At 38.5% G+C, this 25,885-nt stretch overlaps 1 protein-coding gene across 1 annotated transcript in view; it reads right to left on the bottom strand.

Moving 5' to 3' along the window:
* Positions 1-10,404: 10,404 nt before the first annotated feature.
* YWHAZ (tyrosine 3-monooxygenase/tryptophan 5-monooxygenase activation protein zeta) overlaps positions 10,405-25,885 on the bottom strand; it is a 28,011-nt gene continuing 12,530 nt past the window's right edge. Inside the window, exons 3-6 of the mRNA XM_060775679.2 lie at positions 17,069-17,192; positions 11,938-12,101; positions 11,754-11,849; positions 10,405-11,445 (exon numbers count right to left, since the gene is read on the bottom strand). Coding sequence (XP_060631662.2) covers positions 11,386-11,445; positions 11,754-11,849; positions 11,938-12,101; positions 17,069-17,192 — 444 coding nt within the window. The 3' untranslated portion in view covers positions 10,405-11,385. The remainder of the gene's footprint in view (positions 11,446-11,753; positions 11,850-11,937; positions 12,102-17,068; positions 17,193-25,885) is intronic.

Below are 25,885 nucleotides of genomic sequence, written 5' to 3'. Positions count from 1 at the left end.
ATGTTATGAAACTGCAATTCCCAGCACTCTTCACCATCAGCTATGTTGGAGTTCAATCATATTAGGAGTCCATACAACTTCCACTTGTAGCTTGGTGTCATTAAAGAGACTAACATGCATTTAAATCTCTACTTTGATTGGAAACTGTCAACTGTTATTTGGTGACATAGGAGAAGAAAATGACAAAACCACCTCTGACTATTCCTTCCCTAAGAAAATGGTATGGAATTCATTTGGTTGATAGGCAACTTGAAGGCACACGACACAACACAAACACACATTTTCCTTGGCAAATCCTAATCCTCTGCCTGTTTTACCATGGTTATGTAGAGACAATTCAGAAATGGAAAAATACAGCCCTTCCTCTTTCATATTGCTTGTAAAAGAAATCCTCTTTGCAGATGACTCATTTGCTACATTCATGAATGAATCGAGGACGGGGAGGGAAGCAAGCATCCAGGGTGGTTGAATGCAAAGACATAGCTGTGCTAGTCTGGAATATCAGTATGCAAAGAGATTTGGTAGCACCTCAGAGATTAAGTGAGAGAACAAAACTGGTGGCATAAGCTTTCGTATGCTGTATCCACACTCCAGAATTATAGCAGTGTGACATCATAATAAAAGCCATAGCCCAGTGCTATGCAATTCTGGAGTCTGTAGTTTCGTGAGATATTTACCTTTCTCTATTAGAGAGCCCTGGTGCCCCAGCAAACTACAAATCCCAGAATTGCTTAAGATGGAGCCAAGGCAGTTAAACTGGTGTCAAACTGCTATAATTCTGCAGCGTAGATGATCTGAAAGTCACTCAATAACTGGGGGATATAAAAGTGGGATATCAAGCATCTCATTTGAGATAAAAATGGGATGATAATGATGATAATAATAATGTTTGAGATTTATTACTACCTTTGTAGCCTTTGTTCTGAAATTTGGGGATCAGGACGACTTTTCGCTGTCCTACCAACCTCAAACATACATTTGATGGGAATACAGGACAAGGGCCTTCTTGGTGACAACATTGACCCTGGGACTCTGAACCTTCTTAGAATCATAGAGTTGGAAGAGACTGCATTACATTGTTGGCTCATGTTTAACTTGCCCACAAGGACACCAAGATCTTTTGGGCCAGGCATCGTTCCCCATTCTGCATCTTTGCACTTCATTTTTTTTCTGCCTAAGTGAAGTATCTTGCATTTGTCCCTGTTGAACTCATAGACAAGCTTAGGATTACTTTTCCCAGAAATGCTGAACCGTTTTACGCCATATAAATCCAGATCTGGTGTGGCTCCAGTTACATGCTTAGTAACTGAGCAACAAGAGCAGGAATTAGAGTTACCCGGCTTCAAGGATCCAGATCTTATTGGTCTCACATTATGACTAGTAGGTTTCCATGGTTGAGCAGGGATTGAAACCCTGCTTTCCCAGTGTCCTAGTTCAACAATCAAACTAGTACACTATGCTGGCACCCGGACTGATTGATAACAAATAGAGGGGGGAAATGTGGAGGCAGTGACAGAATTTGTATTTCTAGGTGCAAAGATTACTGCAGATGCAGACTGCAGCCAGGAAATCAGAAGCTTATTTCTTGGGAGGAGAGCAATGACCAATCTCGATAAAATAGTCTTTAAAATAATCTTTATTAATGTTTCCATAAAAACATATAATAACTGATGGGTAGGGTAGGAAAGAGGGTATAGGGTAGTGGGGAGGGTAAAAGCATAGAAAGGGATAGAAAGTAGTGTGATTTATGGGTATTGAAAAGAATATATATATTTATATATATAATGTGCCAGGTGTGAAAACAGAGAATTGGGGAAAATAGTGAAAATAGTGAAGAGTAGAGACATCACACTAGCAACAAAGATCCACATAGTTAAAGCAATGGTATTCCCTGTAGTAACCTATGGATGTGAGAGCTGGACCATAAGGAAGGCTGAGCAAAGGAAGACGCTTTTGAACTGTGGCGCTGGAGGAAAATCTGAGAGGTCCTTGGACCGTGAGAAGATCCAACCAGTCTATACTTCAGGAAATAAAGCCTAACTGATCATTGGAGGGAAGGATAGTAGAGGCAAAAATGAAGGACTTTGGCCACATCATGAGAAGACAGGAAAGCTTGGAGAAGACAATGATGCTGGGGAAAATGGAAGGAAAAAGGAAGAAGGGCTAACCAAGGGCAAGATGGATGGATGGCATCCTTGAAGTGACTGGCTTGACTCTGAAGGAGCTGGGGGTGGTGATGGCCGACAGGAAGCTTTGGCGTGGGCTGGTGGTCCCTGAGGTCACAAAGAGTCGGAAGCAACTGAACGAATAAACAACAAATGTTGGTACCCTCTGAATTTGCTGCTCCTAAGTACTAAGATCCATATGTCACCATGCATGTCTTTGTAGTTATTACCAAAGGTATGTATAGCCTCAGTGTTGCAAACATTGTTCATCTCTTTCTAATGCCTAAGATCTTCAGATACAAATGGCAACTTGTGGCCATCCTGATTTTGGGGCTCCAAACTGAAACATTTGTCCTCTGCATCTTGCAAGTGGAAAAACAAGTACCATGGCATTGCCTGCCAAAATAGAAATGTGGATGACTGGTGTGATGGAACTGTGTAAGTCTAGCTCATTTTGTTAGGATGTCTCACCCACAGCTTGAGAATTGCCATTTTTCTGTTAGTTTTACGAGAGTGGCGCTTAAGGAAACCCTTTCTGGTTTGGAGCACTAAGTTGGTCCACCCCTTTGCCTGGGGAAAGGGAGCCATCACAATTATTACCACCTGGGAATCTTGGAAGCAAGACGTGTCTATAGTTGGTCCCAGAAAGATCCAGGCTTGGACAGGCCATTTCAAGCCAATACTAACTACTATTCTGGGAACTCATTCGATTATATTGATCTACCGCTGGTCAGTGACAGCCTGTGGAGTTTCCAATGCCTTCAGCAAGGTGCCAGGCCTCAACAGGAGAGATCCGCTCTCTCAGCCTCCGGTCTGATCACCTTGGGCATTGGGCACCCTAGAGGCACCTTTATCAAAGTGAGCAAGGGAAACTTGCACCTGTCCTTTGTCTCCAGAAGCATCCACTAGCAGTGACTTAAAGAACAACCAGTTACCTTCAAACTTTAAGTATGGACTTTGTTGGGGGGATATCAAGATAGTGCCAGGGTGGAGATAGGCCCAAAACCAAGTAATAAATCGTTACCATTTCTTTAAAGCAATAGCATGGACATTGATGCTGTGGGGTTCCTTGCTCAAACAGGAAAACACACCAGCATCCACCAAGCTGATAGAAAGTTAAGACACATGAGTGTTAAAAGACATTTAAAGCAGCTTGGGCGTGACAGCACAACTAGAGATTCCTGTGTACGTGAAAGATGTACCCTGCCCAATAAAGATGGTTGTTCAAGTGATAAATGGAAAGCAGATTTTTCTTCACTCAGATCAGACAGTGAGTAGACATTGAGAACAGGTGTGGTTATGGTGACATTCGTTTAAATTAGGGCACACTGGAATTAAACCTTACCAGAGCAGACCTGGAAAACTCATGTATTCAGTTATAATCAGGTATTGGACTGGATTCCTTGTTTCATCCAGAGCAAGAGATTTGAATGTCTGGCTGTGACTCCCATCTAAAGCTGCCATATGTGGAGACAATTTCTTTCACAGGTTGTTGATAATACACTACTAGTACAATCTCTGATTTCCTGTGGTACTCCAAAATAAAGTTTTTGTGTGGCAAAACTAGTTGTAGGGTAGAACATCCTTTTCAAGGGAGTAGGAATGGTGCATTGTAAATCAGTTGATATAAATAATAATTTCTTGCAACTGAGACACATGTATGAGACTCACTCTAAAATGTGCTCAAGCTAATTTTGTCAGGTGATAGATCCACATTTGTCATCCTTGGGGGAGAAAGTCCTCCCTGTGCTGTTCCCAAGACAACAACCAAAACCACAGGATATAATGAGCAATTTTATGCTTCAACTGGGAAACATGAAATTGCAAACAGGTTACTATAACTGATCTGCATCCCTTTTATCTTCACTTGCCAGACTTGACCAGAGCCTCTTCAATTACCAGGCTCAATGGGAATTTTGTCTGAGAAAGCAGCAGTGAGATTGAAGGACTGGGGACATCTCAACACTTTTATCACTTTGGGAGATGGTACAGTATGGGGTATTATGAAAACACCTGAAGGCCTTTCTGAAAATGGTTTTCACTCAATGTAACATGTAATTAGGATGTTGGAGATTGCCATCACTCTGGTATTTGTCTGGGTTCTGAGATACTTGGAGCTGTATCGCTGGGTCTTATATCTGAATAACAAGAATAACAAAGTTCCTGTAGTACTAATGGATACTAATAGAAATAATCTTCCATATTTATCACCATCTGGAACGGGAAGGGGACAGAGAAGATAGGGAGGAAAGGAAAAAGGTCTTGAATACCCTTTAGCAATGAACAAACCCACAATACCTAGCCTGATCAACAAAGGAACCTATTTTCCTGAATCAAAGAGTGAAAACATTCTCTCTTCTGGCCACTTTTGATGCCATTACTTGGACTATAACTAATAATACATAACTGGTTCTTGAAATTATGAACAGAGATGCTGAATGGAGGCGGTTGTCATTAGCAACCATTTTATTTTGTTTAACTTCCTATGGTTTTGTACTACCAATCTGGCAACCATTTTGCATCCTCCATGCTGCCTTCTATCTAGTGTTATTCTCCATGCCTTCAAAAACAGCTTCAACTAGGGATAGTGTGTCTCCTCTCAATAAATGCCTGGAAGAGGTCTTGAATATCCCGAAGCAATGAACAAACCCACAATAGAAATACGATTTAATATGTATATTGCGATATTTTTACAATGTTTATGTGTTTTAATTATTCTATAACTCACCACAAGGAGGGACGGGCAAGAAATAATAATAATAATAAAAAAAAACAATAATAATCCAGCATATATATCTCATTTGCTGTGACATACTGTGTTTTTGTGTCAGTAAAATATTAATATTATTTATTATTATTATTTATTATTATTATTTATTATTATTTATTATTATTATTATTATTATTATTATGGGTCATGCGTGATGGGAAGGCAGCCACCTCTAAAATAGTGGCAAAAATTGTACAAAGCGGCTATTTCAATTGATTTCGATTGTCCATCGTAAGTTGGATCTAATTTGTTAGATCCGAACATACGACGCAATATCAGACGCGTGGGTATTGCCCACACCAAAAATGTAAGAATCTAAACTTTCGCCTGGTATTTTTTTCATAAGTGTGAATAGTTAAAATTATTGTAATTAACCCAATTGTTTTATGTTCCATGCAGGAGGTACAAAACTTTAACAAGCAACGTTACAGAAACGATGAGGTTACAAGAGCCATGGATGACTCCAGATGACACAACTGAAAAAAAGAAGTCCTGCAGAAGTAAAATAAGCTCTGCCTAGTGATCCATACAGATTTCTCTTTTTACACAATAATAAAATCATAGGTTTGATCAGAGTTTACAGAGTAACATCATTCTTTCAGGAAAAAGGCATGTAAAAGAATACCACAACTGCATTACGATACACAAGAAGGTAAAACCAAGCATCCAATATGATTGAGACAAGGACCTAGAGTCCAACCGATAATGCAAGATAGAGGTTGACAGGTTCGACCATGTAGCGGTTTTAGAAATGTCTTCCAAGGGCATACCCCTCAAGAAGGCAGCTGAAGTCACCGACTCTATTCGAATGGGCCTGGATGCGGTATGGGGCATGGTGACTCAATAGTGCATAGCAGTCAAGTATGGTGTCTCTGTGGCAAACAGATTCAGTCGGAAAACACTAGTCCTTGAACAGGCTGGATGCTATGGTTTTTGAAGGTGCCATTTGTGGCAGGACATTGATAGTATGCTCAGCGACTCCACTAGCATATTTTCCTGACCTGACAGGTGCACTGAAGGTTATGCACTATTGCCACATGGTGAGTGTGAGATACAGAAGGGACTTTGACCTGTTTCCTCACAGTCTGATGTAGGAGCAATTTCTTGAATGCTTTCAGGGCCTTGAAAATTACCATGAATTCCAGATAGTTGATGTGGTGTACAGATTTGTTTTGAGACCATTTCTGTTTTACTGTGAGATTCATGCAATGCGCTCCTCAACTGACTGCAGATGTGTCTGTAGTCAGCAATCATGAGGGTGTTGGTGTCCTGTACGACATGGTACTGATGTTGTGAGGGTCCAATCACCAATTCAGCGTTTGGAGAATTTGTGACAGGATGGTCCGGAGTAACCTGCTCTGTAGAGGCCTCAGATGGAGGCAAGTAAACGGTGACACCCATCGTGGAAGAAATATGACCAAGAAGGATTTCAATGTCTTTTGCTGGTACTTTGTGAAGACTCTGACATTTGAGGATGGCTCATCGCAGACCGAAATCTGTCTTTGGGTAGGTATGCGAATTCTAAGTTGGAATCAAGTATTGCTCCTATGAATCTGAACTATTGAGTTGGAGTAAGGTTTGACTTTTCAATGTTCAAAATCAGACCAAGTTGTCCTAGTAGATATAGTACTTCTATATGTTCGACAAGAAATGCCCTCGAGGGGGGCATGATTAGCCAATTGTCTAGATAGGGGTACATGGAGACACTCAAAGAGTCCTTAGCCAAGCCGTTACTGGAGCCATGCATTTTTTAAAAGTTCTTGGTGCCATGTATAGTTTGAAAGGAAGCCCTTGGAATCAAGCCTTGTTTCCTATGCAAAAAAGGAAATTGTGATGTTTGGCTATTGACACATGAAAATAAGTGTCTTTCAGATCTAAGGTCATGAACTAATCTCCTTGTCATAGCAGAGGGAGGATATAGATGGTGACCATTCAAAACAATGGTGCAGTAATATAATTATTCACATCTCTTAAGTCTAGGATAGATCTCAGACTGCCATCTTTTTTTGGTACGGTGAAGTCCCAGGAGAAATGAAAGAGGTTCCAAGAGATGGCATCTATTGCTCCTTTCCATAAAAAGGGATTTGATTTTGCTGTGGAATGTTGGCTATGGGGGACTTCTTCAGATTCAACCTTTGGGAGGTACTGAATCAAACTCTATGAGATATCCGTGCTGGATAGTTCTGCATACCCAGCTGCGCCTGAGGTTATCTCTGACCAAGTAAGAGGCCAGGCTATTCAAAAACAATAGAGAAAAATAATTGTTCAGTGAACTGTCAATTGTCATGTGGTTAGTACCCATAACCTTGGTATGATGTCTTCTCCGACTTGAGTCAATTCTTCCTCCAAAATGGAGAATCTGCAGATTTCGAGTAGTCATGCTCTGTTGGGCCAGAAAGAAGTGCCTCTGCAACTGCCTGCTGGGTGTCCGCCTGACACAGAATACATGTCTGCACCCTGTGCTCTTCTCTCAAATATACAAGACACTTAGTCTGTCCATCTATATCTGGCATTTTCGTGTTACATTCCTCACATCATTTAAATCTGGTAGTGGAGGACACTCACTAATATTTAGAGACAGGAAAAGAAATTTTTAAAGAATAAGCAACTATCTCTCACCTCTACAGTAAAAAGGTTCCTAACAAAGTGGCTGCAACATGGACGAAATGAAACTGAGGTTTGGCGGCAACGGCCTTTAATAGGAGAGTGGGCAGGGTTACCACCAAAAACATTTTCTGCCTAGTGATTCTAGAAGGTTCTGGAGAGGCTCTGCGAAGACTCAGATTACCCAGCTGTGTGGTTCAGAGACCACAAAGAATATTTGTCAGAGCAAGTATTTTCCCCAGCTCTGTCACTCTTCAGGATATTACATTTTGGGCAGGTAATTCTATATACTCTTTTTAAAAATTTCAATGCTTGTAATTCAGATCTTCCCTGTAGGCTGCGAATCAAGATGAGACAGGGCTGTTACTACCTCAAGCTACAGAAAAGTGTTTTGACAAATTTTCTCTCTAAATCTCCTGGAAGGGTTAGTTTGCTATGAAGGAGGATCCAATTTGTTTCCCTCAATTCTGAGTATCTGTTAGAATTCCTTTTGGTGATACTTTCAGTCTTACACATACATGGATAGACAGCTGAGGATGCTGTTTTTGTTTTTTTATCTATTGTACCGCTCTTCTTTATCTCTGTCTCTTCCCTGGCTGCCCATGACTCCTGATACAAAAAGACCTGCAAGAGGAATGAGTCCTTCTTCAAGACTGTAACTGAAGGATGGAGAGCCAAAATGGCTACTGCAAATGACTCAAATGTACAATAAAAACAAATACAGGCAACAAGAAGAGTCACCTCCTAAGTAAGGTAAGCAGTGAAATCCAGAGCATCTTCTATGACAATTTTTCTAAAACATTCCCAAAGATGATGGCATGTTCAGCATGCCATCAGCTATATGCCAACATTTGAAAATAGAATTGACAAGCCTCACAAATTCAGTGTTACACATTTTCCACTGTTTATCTATTTTCTGTAATACAACAATACAGTATCACTCTTAAGTACAAGTAAGTTTTGCTTGGCTCTTGTTTTCCATAATAATTTATCTATTTGTTTTTTTCAAAAGGTAGTTACAACTGGCAATCCGACAAATAGCAACACTTTGCACATGTAATCTCTCACCTTCCGACCTGACACTTTGGAATGGGAAATGAGAAGTCACAGAAGATAACCTTTATTTCCCTCTGGGAGGCAAGCCTACTGTGTGGGAAATAGAACCTTGTGCTCAGATTTTGGTCTTGATTAGCACTACTCCCCAAGCTGTCTGACTTTGGAGGCAATAATGGACACTGCCAAAATAGGATATTAACTTTCATCTAGGAAGATAATGGATCACCTGCTGAGATACGGAAGAGAGACTTCCTGGAGAAAAAGTGTATTTTGCACTGTCAATATCGCTATGCTCCCCGAACAGTTATGGTCCTTAAAACATGGGAGAAAGGAAGAAATCAATTTTCCTTGCTGATTTATTCATGGCAGAAGAAATCTATTTCGCTCTGTTTGAAGCTCATTATTACTGCTTTAAATATGGAATGAATTACCATATTTCATTGCATAATAGTTGCACCCTCAATTTTGGGTGCAAAAAATGGCATTTTTGTTTTCCTCGCATAATAGTTGCACTCCCATTTGAGGCTGATTCTCCATTTCTTACTTCCGTCTCCGAAGGCAAGGCAGTGAAAAAATCCCAATAAAATTGAGGTCTCTGGAGCTGCATTCTTGTGCCCTTCCTCCTTCTTCCAAGTTAAGGCAGGTTAAAAAAAACCCTGAAATGAAGGTCTCTGGAATTCAGATTGCCCCTCTTCCCTTTCTCCAAATAACTCAATTCCAGGTTTTGTAAATTGACGTAACTTCCATAACTTGGAAGGAGGGAGGAGGAAGGGCATAAGAATGCAGTCCAGAGACCTCCATTTTGTAGTTTTTAAACTGTCTTGTCTTCAGAGAAATGGAAAATCGGCCCCAAATGACTCTAGTTTTTTTCTTTTTAAACAAACAGAAACAGAGCTGCCTGTTTGAGGCTGGATTATCCCTCCTGCTCCTTTCAAAGGTAAGGGAGGCCTACCCAGTCCATTTTAAACTGTGAATTTTAACTTTACATTTTATTAATATTGATTTCAATCTTTCTTCTCTGTGTTTTAATATATGCATTTTAATAATATCATATCTGTGTTTTAACCATGTTGTGCACCAACTGTGAGGAAAGGCAGATAACAAATAAATAATTATTATGTTTTCATGTTCCTTGACAGATTCCCAAGGAATTAGTATATGGGGTTTCCATGCATGCAAATTGTACTAATTGATAAGGAAATATTTCAAGAACGATACAAACTAGCAATTGTCTAGAAAATGCATAACAGATAGAAAAGTACAAGGAGTGTTTGTCTGACTGTTGCTCACTTTAATATTCTCGTGTTCATTCCTGACCCTTTCTTGCTTACAGAGCTGTTCACCATGGCAATTTCAATACCTTTCCTCACTGAAAGGTACACAAACTGCTAGGCATTATGTCATTTTCAGATTAGAGCTATATGCCTAAAAACAATGAACAAAAGAAAAGGAGAAGAAAAACCAGAATTCCTGGAGCAGGAAGCAGTGGTTTATCAAAAATGCAGGACATTATATTAAGCTTTTTCTCTCTCTAGAGCTTCAGGATACACACAAAATCAGGCAGGGCTAAATACAATGTTAGTCTTGGTTAAGAGAAAAACCACAGAAAGAAATGGGACTAATCATAAATAATTTGAGTTCCACTCATTTCAATGGATCTAAATTGAGGCAGAACATCAGATTTAACGTATTAGGAATGGTACCTGGATGCAGAGAAAAACAGCTGACATTGCTTGCTCCAAAACAGCAAGGTATCCTGAAAAAGGTGTACAGATGTACAGGAAAGCTACAGAGAAAGTAGTTGAAAAGTCCATTCATAAAACTTTTATTCCACTTACATCAACTTAATACACATGTTCTTAACAGTTATGCTTAGATTGTTCATGAAAATTTTCAGGAGACATTAAACAAAGCTAGCCATCATCTCAAGTTATTTCCCTGTTAACTATTTTTACAGCACATGCATGTTAGGCAAAGTATCAAAAAAAATCACAAAAGCAAAACCCTAAAAAAGTTAAATACATGGGTTTGTTTTACTGCTGTGCTCGATATACAGTGTAATTATGGATATCAAGCATCTCATTTTTACTGCATCTTTACTTGTACATTTGTTCTTAGGTTGCCTAAACCATTTAAATACAAACAAATCGTGTAGCAAAAATAATGAAAGCAACAGCAGGTAACTTTACAAGTAATGGAATGTGAACCATTTATGCCCTTCCCTAGAGAAAGTTCACTGGGTTAGCAAACCACCATAGAAACACTTTCCAGCTGCTATCAAAGATGTATACTTGGACTGAAGGTTCCACAGATTCACATGATTGACATGTAATATCCATGGGACAGGAATTTTCCTTGCTGTGTGTTCCACCTTTGAAGTACCCATGTTCACTACACCTGTGTGGTTGCAACCAATCATCCCTTTTTAACCACTGTGACAGACCAATATGCAAGCAGTTTTTTTCTTTGCTCAACATAGGAAGCTGTTTAACATTGGCTTTTGTGGGAAGCCACAAAGTACCAAGATTACTATGCCAAATGTGTAAAACTTTTATAAAAATTCCACATCCCGATATTGGCCACCTTGGATGAACAAAAATTCCCCAAATGTTAACTGGCTCTATTCCCCTAATATTAAACATAAAACCACATGGGAAATATAGAAATCCAAATAGAAGTAACATAAACCTGTCATAAATCGTAAACAAAAACTATTTGTGGGACAGCATGGATGACAAATGGTCTACTGTGTAAATTTTAGAATGAGGCAGACAAAAATTGGAAGGCTGATTAATTCTCCCCTCCTTCTCCTGCTTCAGCTTCGTCTCCTTGGGTATCTGATGTCCACAACTGTTTAAGAAAAACACAAACAGCATGTGTTACTGATTAAACATCTAGATGTCTGAATTAGTATGCACAAGTAATCATCATGATCTCCAAGAAAGCCCTTCCTTGCCTCTTGAACACTTTCAGGAGCTACACAAGGAAGTGAAGCAAACTCATGCTACATATTTCATTACACAATTGACTTCATTTTTAAAATTTAAATGCTGCCTATCTGAAAACAGCATTACAGTGCTTCTTGAAACTACACTCAGGATTGTTATCTTCTTCTTCCAACAAACTTATTGTTTACTAAAATCTGTTCAAGTACTTACTGTCAAATTGTCTCTCAGTAACTGCATTATTAGTGTGCTGTCTTTGTATGACTCTTCGCTTAATGTATCAAGTTCAGCAATGGCTTCATCAAAAGCCTATGGTAAAGAAAAAAGGGGGAGATTTGTACAGGTAAACTTATTTTAACACTCTACATTCAGTGTAATAACCAAGACATTAACTCACAGTCTTTGCAAGAGAACAGGCTTTCTCTGGAGAATTCAGGATCTCGTAATAGAACACAGAGAAGTTTAGAGCCAGTCCTAATCTGATGGGATGTGTTGGCTGCATCTCTTTTTTGCTGATTTCAAAGGCTTCCTGATATGCCTGCTGCGACTGTTCCACTATCCCTTAAAAATTAAAGAGCAAACATGTAGTTAGAAGCTGTGTTTGGAGGATGCTGAAAACAAGTACAAAATGAAATCCTGAATATAAAGGTCATGAACTCTACATAGTTTCAGGAAGTTTTATTTTAAAAGGTACAAGTAATAGTAATCAGAAGTACACTAATGAATAGAAAAAAACATTTGCTATATCACAAAATTCTGCTAAGCAAAAGAACGCTGATTTAAAAGATTACTGACGTGAAATTATGTCATTTTGTAATAAATATAATTAGAAATTTGATTGGCTTTTATATCTCTATAAAGACAAGACAAAATTGCTTTCTAACAGATCAGATGATTCATACAAACAGGATGAGAGCTATACCGGACCTTTGAAAAGTCTGAGAATTCTATTGAATTTTCATGAGTAGCTAGAAAGCCCACTAGTTTTTCAACTGGCTGAAGGAGCAAGAAGCTTAGATTGACCTGTTTTTCCTCACAAAGTCTAGGCAGTACTAACATCTTCTGTGGATAGATCTTCACAACAGACATACTTTCAAATGATTAGAATAAAAGGAAATGCATTTGAAGATAGAGGACCTGATTCTATTTTTTTACAAACTAGGTAATTTTTATTGATTATATATAATGCTGAAAAATTGCAACATTAAACTCTGAAAAATATTTCCACAAGAACAGAAAAGAAAAACACCTGACAATTATACCACTGAAGCAGGCTCATACAACTATCCATTGCTGCAAACAAGTGAAACACTAAACTACCATCGATTAAGAGGAAGATGCATTTGAGGAACAAGGAGAACAAAAATGATCTCACTACATTGGCAACTGTTCAGTCACAACTAGAATGCGGTGCATAGCCTAGCCTTTCTGATAAATGAATCTGCTCAAGTGATCTGCAGAAGGTTAAGGGTTTGGAACAAGTATCTTGTGACAATGTAGACATGTCTAGCCACGTGAGAAGAGGGAGAGAAAGGAGTGCAGACATTTATGCGTAGTTAGGTTATCATTCGATCCATGACTGCAGCTCTTTTTAAATGGTTTTAATGTTTCAAATGTATGGTGGTTATTTTTTCTAACTCTCAGAACAACTGGGGCTGCAAACTGCCCAACATGCCAAAAGCAAACAACAAAAATCCAAACTACAGAAGAAGTGGTTAAAAGTTCACTTCTGATATTGAGAGATACTAGAATTGGCCTTGCCCCTGCTGTTGGTTTCTCGCCACTCCTGACAGAAAATCAAACACTATTATCTACCATTTTCCACAGGTAGCAGCCTTCCCAGCACCTTTGCCCTAGCTGTGATATTGCTGGTTGTGGGCAGCATCCTAGAGTGGGCAAAGAGATATGCTAGTGAAAAAAGTGGGAGATATTTTGGAAGTTACTGACATACTTTAAGAAAAGAAGGAAAGCTGCTTTTCTTCCTCCTATTTGAGCAAGAGAGTGGTAATGGGATGGGAGCTTTTAATCTCTGACTTTTGCTACTGCCTTTGCAGCAGGCCTCTATTTCACCATCAACCTCCAACCTTCACCAGCATCCAATAAATAAACAAAACATCACATGTCTTTTTATTCTGTCCAGCAGCTTAACAGCTACTGCTGTCACCACCTCCTCCTATCTGCCCACTGGGTGCTTTCTTGGTGCAGACACCTTGCTATTATGAGCAGATAACTTTCAGTTTGCAGCCCAAACATGGATTCCTACCATCAAGGAGATTGTGGCCTCCTGGCATGACAGACATGTAGCCTTGGGAAACTGCCCACCTGCCTTTGTACTGCCTGCTTCCACCATCTGCCTGGTCTGCCTCTGTTGATCTCACTTATGCTCTCTGCCATCACTTCTTAAACCTTTTCCCTCTTTTTGCCCTCAACTCAAAAAAGTAGTAGGAAACCATCAAGGAATTATGTTTTTGGATGGATGTTGGATTTCAAAAATCCAACCGAGAAGACTGATGCCGATGCCCAACTATAGAATACAGCATGGAATGAGGCAGGATTGTCATTACAGATTTGAGGAGTGGGACAAAGAGCCACTTCAAGGTAGCTATTCTTCCAATAACACTACATAATTACACATTAAGACTAACTGTTAAGACTAACTGATATCTGAAACTGTTTTTCAGATATCAACACTCTCTAGTTTCTGTTCTTATTCTTCTGAATCTTCACAGGTTTCTTACTTAGGCCACCTCATACCATTTTCAGAGCAATGCTCCACAAGGAATCTAGAAGCATAAGCACACTCTTTTAAGGGTATCTTTCAAATGGCTAGTCTAAAACCTAGTCGTTTTAATTCTCTCAGAACAGGCAACTACACATGCAAATCTCTATCAACTATTACAAGAAATACAAACATTATCAGCAGTCCCCAAAAGATTTCCAGGTACATGATACAAACTTCTGTACACACATTTGGTATGCATAACTAAATAGGCATGTACAATAAATAAAATAACCCTCAGGAGGCTACTACTCTTTTAATTAGGGCTACTACTCTTTTAATTAATTTTACCTATTTTTCACAAACAAAAGAAATTAACAGCTTTTAAATTTCCAATGATAACCAATGCACTTACAAATTTTGATCAGCGTCTGTGACCCAAGTTAATTCTGATGGACTCTGAACTGGCCAGAGCTGAATCAGGCACTGAATCTAAAAAAGTACAGTTGTGATTTCTCCCATATTTGTGAGATTCAGGGGTGCAGGACCCACACAAAAATGGGAAGCCATGGAGGCAAAGGGGAAGAACAAAGATCTGGGCCTGGTTGCCAGCCCCTCCACCATAGGCCTTCTTCCCAAATCCCCAGACCATCTTATCAATAGACAAATGACAATAATAACAGTAATAATCTTTATTTATATCCTGCCACCATCTCTCAAAAGGGACTTGGGGCAGCTTACAAGACACTGCAGTGCAGTATACAATGGAAACGATACATGAGTATAAAATATATCACATAAAACAATAAAACCACCATCAACATACAAAAATAAAATAAAATAATACAATTAAAACACAAAATCATGAGTTGTTAAAATTAGCTGCCATCAATTCAAACTAAAGTGTCAGGGTGTCAACCTCATATGTATAAACTCACAAATTAACTCAGCCTACTTGGGGAGGGAGCACAAAAAAAATCACTGCGGTCGACAACCCCTACTGAAAACTGAGGCCACTTCTGGTTTCAAGACAAAGTTGGCAGCAGTGGCAATTCTTCATGGTTTTAATTCCTGAAACCCAAGGCTGTTGTGTGAATATGCACCTCAACCTTCAAAGAGATGGCAGTGACAGTGCCGCCTGGTTGTCAAGCACATACTCTCCACATATTTTAGTTCACAGATAGGAATACAGACACAGCCAAGATATAGATGGCTGTGACTCAGTCTATATTCCTATCTTTAAGGACTAAGGAATACTTCAAGTGTAGAGCTGCTTCCATCATGAAAAGTGGGAGAAAATGGCTACAAGGGAGCAGATATTAAACTTGCCAATTATGAAATCTGCAGATGTCAAACCAGTGAATGTGGAGGGCTGACTGTACTTTAAAAGTGTCAAACTTAGTATCTCAATATTTAAACCTTCGGTTTACATTGCAGTGATAAATCCAAATACATGACTATTGCAATTAAATATTATGAATTAATTCCATTAGTCCACCCTCCCTAACAAAACATCAAATTTAATTTGAAAATATATTAATTAATTAATTAATTAATTTATTAATGCGCTTGTATACCGCTAATATCTCAGCCTAAGTCGGCGACTCATTGCGGTTTACAACACTTAAAAAACAATATTCAGTTTAAAAGCATAAAACACAAAACATTAAACAAAATAGTATTGGTACCCAGTACAAAATAATAATAATAATTTATTTATTTATATCCACCTCCTCTTCTCAATGGACTCCCCAAAAGTACTACTTGCCCAATTTCCAAATATACACCTAGGCCTTCACTATTCTTTTTGATGAAGAGTCAGGAAGTGAAAAGAGGATCAATGTAGTTGATCACAAAAAAGTTTGAAAGTCAAGATTAGGAGGCATAGAAGTGATGCAATAATATTCCCTAAAGCAGCCATGCAGAGAAATAGAAATGAAGATAGCATGGAAGAGGAAACAATGTCTTAAGTAGGACTGCTCTGTTATTTCCTGTGAACCTCTCCAAAAACGAGTATGTATTTCTCCTTATTCCTCCAATAGCAAAATTGAAAATCTTAGTACTTGTGGAAAAATACTAAGAGTTACAAATTTGCTATTATAGCACTCTTCAAAATTAGTGTTAACTTTAGAGAACGCTTGTTGGAGTATACAAATGATATGCTTGGACAAAGAGTATGAAGTTCTTTCACATTAAGTCACAAATATGATCATACATTAGTCTTAAACATATTCTGTGTTTCAAACATGTCTTAAACATATTCTGAGACACCATTCCTTAAATCAGAGATTTCCAAACATTTCATGTTGCTGACTCATTTTTTAGACCTGAACCATTTTGCAACACAGTAATTCAGTTTTACTACAAATCGGAGGTTTAAACCAACCCCTTATAAGAGATACGGACACATAAATAAATAATAATGAAATGCATGGTGACACAAGGTATCTCATGAAAACCTTAAAAATATGATTTATTGGTTATTTCACATATTCAGAGGTTTCTTGTTACATTTGTGCAACACACCTCCACAGTGCAGTCGGAGCATTAATGTATCATGACACAGTTTGAAAGCTCTGCCCCGAATATTAGTTGATTTACTTAAGACCACTTGTGACAACAGTGCACCAGATTTCCTCATGTGTCGATATGGAAATCAAATATTTTAAATCAGTGTCCTTAAAACAAATATTCAGCAACACTACTGGTATAGCTCAAACCATGTTTTCTGTACTAATCCATAAAAATATTGAGATCCACATAAGTTCACTTGCAATATGATAGATATTAAGAAACCAATACACTGTACCTTTCTTGTCATCACCAGCAGCAACTTCAGCCAAATAACGGTAGTAGTCCCCTTTCATTTTCAAATAGAAAACTTTGCTTTCTGCTTGCGAGGCATTAATAATCAAGTACTTTTCCAACAGACACTGAAATCAAGAACAAAGAAAAGTCAGCAAGCTATTAGAGACATTGACAATACTTGGAATTTCACACATATGTTAACTTGTAATAAATTAAGAACTTGATTTTCCAGCAAGCTCTTAGAAACAGAATTTAACAGGAATGACTTTTGTGTTACTGTTTTTAATCTTGCTTTGAAGTAAGGTTGCAATTGGTTTATATTCTGTAGTTATTTAATACTGTTTCAATATTGTTCTTGTATATTTTGAACTATGCCTTATTTTATTGTCAGTTTAGAAGAAAAGTAAGATTTAAATAAAGGGATAGATGGATGGATGTAATCCTTTAAAGTCCTTTATGCCCCACAAAAATATTTTTCTACTCTGAAACAAATAAATCTACTATAAGAGTAAAGACTTACAATGCAAGTATACAAGAATTGCAACAATTTCTACATCACACAAGGTTCTATGACCATACATATCTATATAAAGCATTATTGCCTTAAAATTAAAGAACAAGATACATAAAAATACTGTGAGGTTTCCCTCCTTGGTCATCCAGAGACAATTCTTATTTTCCTTAAGACGGCAGTAACAATTAACATGCTAGATGACACAGGTACTTTGTTAGTCCACCTACTCCCCACTCTACAGACAAAATAAATTAGTACATTTACATTTGATTTTATGTTATGAGGGTAAAGACAACTATACTCATTCCAGTATAGCAGCCTGATCCTATGCTGCTGGTCTAGCTGCTGTGGTGTCAGCAGTTATGTACAGAAGAGGATCAAATCCCCCGAATGTGGTTCCATCTGCTTTTTAAAGCCCTGGAAAACAAGAGCTTACTACAGAGTTCAGTAGTTCAGTGTTGGGCTGGTGCTAGAACATGTCTGCACCAATAAGCTCCGGGCTGTGATGTAAGGCACTGCCCTGCCATTGAAAATAACCTTACACAAGGCATTTGGTGATTCTAGTTTCTTAAAACTCAAAGGTATCTTCAAAACGGATTCTCCTTACGGCTACTACTTTTATTTTAGTAGTTGCTCTCTTCTTATTAATAGACTTTATTAATGTTCTTACCAGTTTTACAAAATGTCTGTACATTCTCTAAAAATATTTTAAATTTTTGGCGAGTCTTCCGCTGCAAATCTCAGAGCAGTTTACAATAACTAAAATAATGAAGTAGAAACAATGTTCACAGGGTGTGGGCTGAGTAGAATGAAGCATCAATTGTGTGGTTATATGTGCATCCTTGATCTCACCCTTTTAACCTATGTCCACATATTATTCCCAGGTAGCTGTCAGGAATTACTATGTTTAAGTTAAGTAAAGAAAACCATATAAAAAAGAAATTACTTGAAAACATTTTACATGTTGCTCGTCAAGTAATGAGTGGCCTTCAGATGGCTGGAACAATTATTATCAACATGAACTTATGGGTCCATAATCACTGCCCCAACCACATAATTTGTGTGACGTATATACTGATCATGGACCTTGTTTCCCCTTACTGGATTCCAATTTTCCAAACACTGACTATGTGACTGGATAATTTAACTCTACCCACGAGTGGGAGTAACTCAGGAAAAAGCAACTATTAAGTGGCTTAACATTTAAAGAATTTCTTTAGAACATATTAGATTAAGCACAACATTATTAGCATTAAAACATTTCTCAGTGACAGTGTATTGGGTTATGCAGATGTTTTAAATACAGAAAGTTGTCTTGGTGTCTACCAAGAATCAAAACTAGTTCTGATATCCCCAGCTTTTTAGCATCCAAAGCTAAATTGCCTTTATACTAGTTTATTATTTGTTCGAATTACTAATTGATTCAAAGCTGAGAGGAAAACTTCTGCCAATGAAAACAGTCAAGTATCAAGCTGTTTTTACATATGAAACTGTGCTAGTAATACCCACAAACTACCAAACCTTCAAGTCACTAATTAACCACAGTTTAAGGAACCCTAATTCCACTGGAGTACAACTTCTCTCAAATCAAGTTATTCAAACTTAGATCTTACTCCATTGTAGCTAGATGAAATGCTACAATATATGGGAATATATGTCTCACCTATCTTGATGAACTGCAACCAACCCACATTATCTGATATTATTGGCTATGCTGATTTAACTCTTAGGCAATCCAATTGAACGTTTGGAGGACCATATATCCCCCATCCCTGATATAACAGATTGTTCTGTAAGCCACTTTGTGAGAAAGATGGCATACAAATGTAGCAAATGCAAAGCAAGACTAGCTGCTTTAAATGTACACTGTTATGATACATTCTGCTAAATTGTTGATAACAAATCCAAATGTCAGTAATCAAAGCTATGTGGAAAAAACTGTACAGCTGGCCTTCAACTTTTGTGTGCTATTCTCTTGCAGATTTGATTATTGGGTACTGTTCCATTATCGAGGCAGAGGGCAAAAGGGGGCGCTAGACAGAGGATAGTCCATTTTACGAGAGAGCTGAGTTGAAGGAGTAAAACTAATTCCCCATTTTCCTCCCCACCCATGTTGCTGTTTTGGAACAAACCCTAGTTTATGACATGGGTAGGGGGAGTGGGAATAACCAGCAAAAAAGCAGGAAATAGTTTTCTATCTTCAACTCCCCCCCTCCCCACCCCATAAAATGGATTATCCTTTTCTCTCTAGTGCCCCCTATTGGTCTCTGCCCAGATAATGAAACAGTAACAATGATTTGTGAGGCTATAGCTGCCAGGCTGCTACTCTGTAAGTCTTCCTTGTTGTATCTCCTAGAACACCTCTACAAAAATCTCCTGCTAAATTGTCGTTCTTCTCACACTCCTTTTCCTCCCCTTAGTCTCCTTTCCTGTTCTATTCCTGGACCCAAACCGTTTCCACTTTGACACCGCAACAGTCTCTGCCTTAATTCCAGGCTCCCTCCACCTTCCCACCCTCCTTAATCTGATGCTTCCACTTTTCATCCACCTACCATCTCCTTCCTGATTTGGATCTGGGCAGAGTTCTTGCTCACTTGGAAGAAAGACTGCATAGCATTAAGACTGTTGATGGCATGCAAGCTCATTGAGGCCCCTTCCACACAGCTCAATAAAATCCCACATTTTCTGCTTTGAACTGGAATATATAGCAGTGTAGACTCAGATAACCCAGTTCAAAGCAGATATTGTAGGATTTCTTGCCTGCCTGGGTTATATGGCTGTGTGGAAGGGCCCTGAGTGAATTGAATTTCTCAGTAGGACATAGACCCTAAGGTGGCTTAATCCAGATCTCCAACCACTAAACTGTACTTCTTTCTTGTCTGAGGCAGTTATTACTGGGGTAGTTTAAGCCATCAATATGTCCACGAGACATCAGTTTTACTAGCCATCACCAGCAGCCTCAGGCACTAACTCCCCCTTCCCTCTTTTTATGTAGGAATTCTTTGCTGGGCTGATTTTCCACTGGCCTTCCCACATATCCAAGAGAGAAATGAGGCCACTTTGGAAATGCCAACCAAGGGGTGGGCACAGAAAAATTGTAACAAGAAAAGTCTCTTGGGAGTAAAAGGGAGACCCACTGCCCAGCTTTCCTTTTTCCTCTTTTCTTTTCCTCCTTTTGTGATCCACATTTGTGGATCACAAAAGGAGGTGCTGGTGGAGATAGGCACAGCCAGGTTACCACAAAGTGTCAGGGACACTTGCATCCACTAGAGTTGAACTCAGAGGGCAGCCAGGGGAGGGACAGGGGTGTCTCACATCCTCATCATCATACAGAAAAATCTGAGGAGGCAGTTGCAACCTAGCAGCCACTATCTGCTGTTGCCACCAGGGTTCCTCTCCAAGTACCCCATGTGTGCATTCCCTTCTGCACCTTTGGCTATCGAATGAATGTCACATATCGGAAGTCGCACAGTATGCAAATTCTGATCCCAGCAACAAACAGGAAAGAACATGGCTGACAAATGGAATGGGGAGGAGAGTGGGGAGGCAGGGAGGTGGTAGACATGCTGAAGTGCCGGAGTAGGAAAGGAAGGTATGAGCTGGAAAAACAGATGAAGAGAAAGAGGAGGGAGAGAAGAAACACGGCATCATAGAAGATTTCTACAGCAGTGTCATTGTCCTAGGAAGCAGATCTGTGGTGGAGCCAACCTTGGATCACGGTGGGTATTTTTTCAGCAGCAGATTCTGTAGGATACATGTCAACAGGGGGGCTTAAAAATAATGTTTCTTTCCACTTACACAGAAATTACAAGGAATCAATGAATGAACACCAGTAAAGGAGAACTGAAGCATTCAACCCGTTCTCTGTATTTGGTATACAATTAAGTAGGATATTAGGAAGGATACTCTCTCTATGTGTACATATGTGCCTTAAGGCTGTCTATCAACTTATAGCCGCCCCATGATGTAATCCTTTCCTTTGTTCCTGGTCTTCTGCAGCATAGTTTAAAAAGTCAACTTCCAGATTAGTAATCTTAGAGTATAAGATTTGTCAAAAAAATAATAAAAAAAATAACAAGGCAGAATGAAGACTGGTCAGCTTATAAAAACTCTCAACTTTTTTTCCAAAAGGGAAGCAGGAAAAAAAAAACATTTTTGAAAGTAACAGACCTATCTGCTTTTGATTACATTGACTTCTGATATCTAATCTATTAAGAGGCAGGTTTTTTTTTTAAAGAATGTAATGAATAATACCTTTGGGTTTGTAGTAGTACAAGATAATCCAAAACAAAAGGAGGATGGGTGAAAAAGAGAGTACATACACCTAACTTGCTTCTGGCCACTAGTATGTGTTGCCTATATCAACAACAGCAGCTCCATATGCCTTTTTCAAATTCCAGGCACAGGTGGGAAATGTATGACCTTCCAGCTGCTTGTATTTTAAGTCCCATTGGCTGATGAGAACTGAAATCGAGCTACACCTGAAGAATCACACATTATCCATCCTTTAGTTATAGAATCAGAAATTATGAAGCTGTAATACAGTCTAATGAGATTCTGGACAGGTGTATCAGCACCAACTACTAATGGACAGCACTCTATTGTTGCCAACAGAAATGCAACACCCACTTCTGGCTTTAGGCCTATTCCTTAAAGAGTTAAACTTAAGGTGAGAACTGTATGTTTGGAGTACAGAATAAATAAGGTATGAAATAGCAACAACTGCATTTGCAGGACAGAAAGAGGTGTGTCAGTGCCAAACCTATCTGTGCTTACTACTTTCTCAGTTATCTATTCATACTGAGCCAATCCACCTTGTCAATACACAAGAATAGTCAGGAAGAAAGATTAGAGAGAAAAATGATATATAGGAGGAATTTATAATTTGTCTTGGCTTGAGTATTTGGAATCCCACTTGCCATGTGGGGCAAAATGTGTGTAACATTTTGCCCCACTTATAATATCATGGGTCAAGGTAGATATCTTTTCCAAGAACATGAAATTATGAACTTGTTTGTTTGTTGAATTCTATCCATTTTATTTGTAACAGCAGTTCAAAAGCTTTCTCTATAGTACTGTGTAACCAAGAAATATGAAACACAAAGCTAAGAAATTTCTGAATTTTATATTATTCAAAACCAATGAGGCATTCCTCACTATAACATGCTAAAATGCATTTGAATGCAAAATAAAATTTTATTTTGATGTTAGTGTAGAAAGAAAATGTACTTTTATCTTGATAAGCAAAAACTCAGTAATGCTAGAGAGAGAAACAGATGCTGTCATCCATTTTGTTTAAGTATTATATGTCAGCTCATGTGGGCCTCAGTTAGAAAAGTGAGTCATTCTGCCTTTGAAAAAGTGGTACATCATCTTCTATACTATAGATTCTATAGCATAATGGAGGGCTGTAGGAAGTCACCTTCTAACCTCCGCCCAATTTGCTAGCATTCTTGGAATTCTTGAACAGCTAGGATTTATATTTGTCCAGTCTTGCACTTTACTCTCTAACCTTTTGTGGTGTTCCAGTTAAAGTAAGCTGTTAGTTCAGTTCATTCATGACCAACTACACCCCAAATACCTTCTCATTAAGATTTGGGCCTGCTGCTGCCACTAGTGTTTTTCATTCACGACACCCCAGTGTATCTTCAAAAACTAGCCCAGATTCTAAAAGAAAGAATACACAGAAAAACTAAAGAAAGTGTTTCCCAATAATAAAGGGGATTAAATGTTGTAAATTTAGGGAACCATGTTATGGTCTTGACTTTCAGTGCTTTGATTCTAAACTCTATAAATACAGCAGTTCAGCAACTTAATTACTTTACAAATCTAGAGCTTTTGATTTTAGATGCAAACTGATCAGTTAGGCGGAAAGAAGAAGTTGTTTTTGTAATATTCATTTTCTACTGCATGGATTCTGCCAATGTAACAATTGAAATTACCTATGGACTTTATTAATTATATTACTCTTGCACTACAGTATTGATGATAAAGTGAGATGTTTCACTTGTTACAAAAAGATCATATGCTATACAACCAAGAACAAAATACAGCAACTTGTTCTTCAAAGGCAAATTTCCAACACCCAAGCAACTGTGACAGGCCCATAGCCAGGATTTCGTTTTGGGGGGGGGGTGTAATTTTTTTTCGGGGGGGGGGCTGAGTTTTGAGGGGGCTGAGTCTGAGTGAAAGAGGGTCTACCCTAGCAAACCTTTTGTATTGTTACCTCAATACCCCCATGCATATGGGATATATCGAGTATGGTGATCAGATCATGATATGAATAAACATAACAGTTTAAATAATGCACCAGTAAGGCCTTTTTGCGAACCACCATGAGAATTTCAGGGGGGGGGGGCTGAAGTCCCTCAAGCCCCCCCCCCCCCCCGCTACATGCCTGAACTGTGATAATTTATTACAATATTTAAAACAAAACAAAGTTGAAATATTTTCAATTATTTATATACAGAAAAACCAATAGTGTCCCAATTGATCTGAATTATTTTGTAGGAAAGAGGCCTAGCTATAAGCAAAGAAATCAAGAATTGGAGAAGTACCACATTCCCCATTATCCAAGTACAATGGGACCTCAATATCCAGGAACCTTCCCACCCCCAGATACCAAAAACATGTGTTATCAAGCCTCAAATGACATAGGAGAGAAGCAGAAGTGGCTGTTGCCCATTAGCCACTTTTGCCTTGCGAACTAAATCCAACACTTTGAAGGCATAAGTGGGAAATTGGTGTATTTGCCACTGTAGATTCACAGATTGTATGCCTATGGATACAGTACACCCACTGTACAGAAAAATCTTAAAACAATTCCTCCCTATAACCACAAAAAGAACAGTCTTTTTAATTTTGGAATGGGCCTCTGACCCTTTTAATGCACTCTATTTGGAATTGCCCATGAAAAGTGTTCAGAAGCTATAATTACCACAAAATGCAGAAACTAACTGCTGTTGGGTGTACATTTTATAGACCATATAGCACTAATCTTACAAAAACTATAAATACTTCCAATTTGTTTCTAAGCTCAATTAAAGTTGCTGGATTTGACCTGCAAAGCCCTATAAAGCTAAAGACCAGGATATCCGAAAGGCCCCTCCTTGAAGGCCCTGTTTCATATCCCCTCACTCAGCAATAGCACAAGACTCTCTTTGTAACAGCCCCTAGAATGTGGAATTCCCGTCCAAAAGAATTCGGTGTCGCTCCAATGTGTTTGTGCTTTTGGCAGGCAAGCTAAAACTGTTACTTCTTATGGTCTTTGGTTCTTAAAACCACAAATGTCTACTTTGGGTGTTTTACCTATTGTTTTCAATTATTTTTAAGGATAAATTTTAGTTCAGTTTATTTTTAGAAGATTTTATTCATGTACCTAATTTTTTTAACCACTGTACTTTACTTTGGAATCCCTATACATGAGAGGAGATATCTAAATATTTTAAATAAAGAAATAAATTCACTCTACCCCAAGCATGAATCTGGGGAGGTGATTGCACAGATAGTGTGGTGGGCATCTTGGATATATTGAGCATTTTCAAGCTCTAAGTAATGTTATTGCACAAATTTGGCAATAAAGCCAAATCTTATCTAGATAACATGATTAGCTGTAATTTCTGTATCACTAAAGTGTTTTCCTCAGCAATATGTTGAATTCTTCAACTCCGTGGCTGTTATATAAATTGTAATCATATTTTATAGAGAATAAACTGAATTGGGAGTGGAGAGAGAAGAAAGTATGTCTATATTAAAATTATTCTGCATACAATAACATGAACTCACCCTCTTCCCCTTCAGACTAAAAGACTGTCAAAGAATAAAAGTCTTGTGCCAAGCTTTATGATGTAATAAACCTGAACTAGGTCTGGAAATTTTAAGTGGACTGTCAAATAACATAAAATGGCCAGTCTTTGCTCCCATCTTAGAAAAGACTATGTGAGCAGATACTTTCTGCTAAATTTTAACTGCTCCCTCCTGTGAGCATTACAAACAGATTTTTGAACTGCTTAGTAAGGCTATATATGAAACTGGGGGTGCTTACATTTCAAAAAATTCAATTGTGTCCAATGGTGGATTACCAAGATGGAATTAAAATTCAGCAAAATTCCAAACTCTACATTGAGGCTATTCACTTATGTAGAAAATGCAAGGCCAATTTCTAAGATCATAGAATCTAAGAGTTGGAAGAGACCTCATGGGCCATCCAGTCCAACCCCCTGCCAAGAAGCAGGAACATCGCATTCAAATAACCCCTGACAGATGGCCATCCAGCCTCTGTTTAAAAGCTTCCAAAGAAGGAGC

The sequence above is a fragment of the Anolis sagrei genome, chromosome 4, assembly GCF_037176765.1.
Source record: "Anolis sagrei isolate rAnoSag1 chromosome 4, rAnoSag1.mat, whole genome shotgun sequence".
NCBI lineage: Eukaryota > Metazoa > Chordata > Lepidosauria > Squamata > Dactyloidae > Anolis > Anolis sagrei.
Note: the sequence above shows the minus strand (reverse complement) of the source record. Positions and strands in the feature narration are given on the sequence as shown.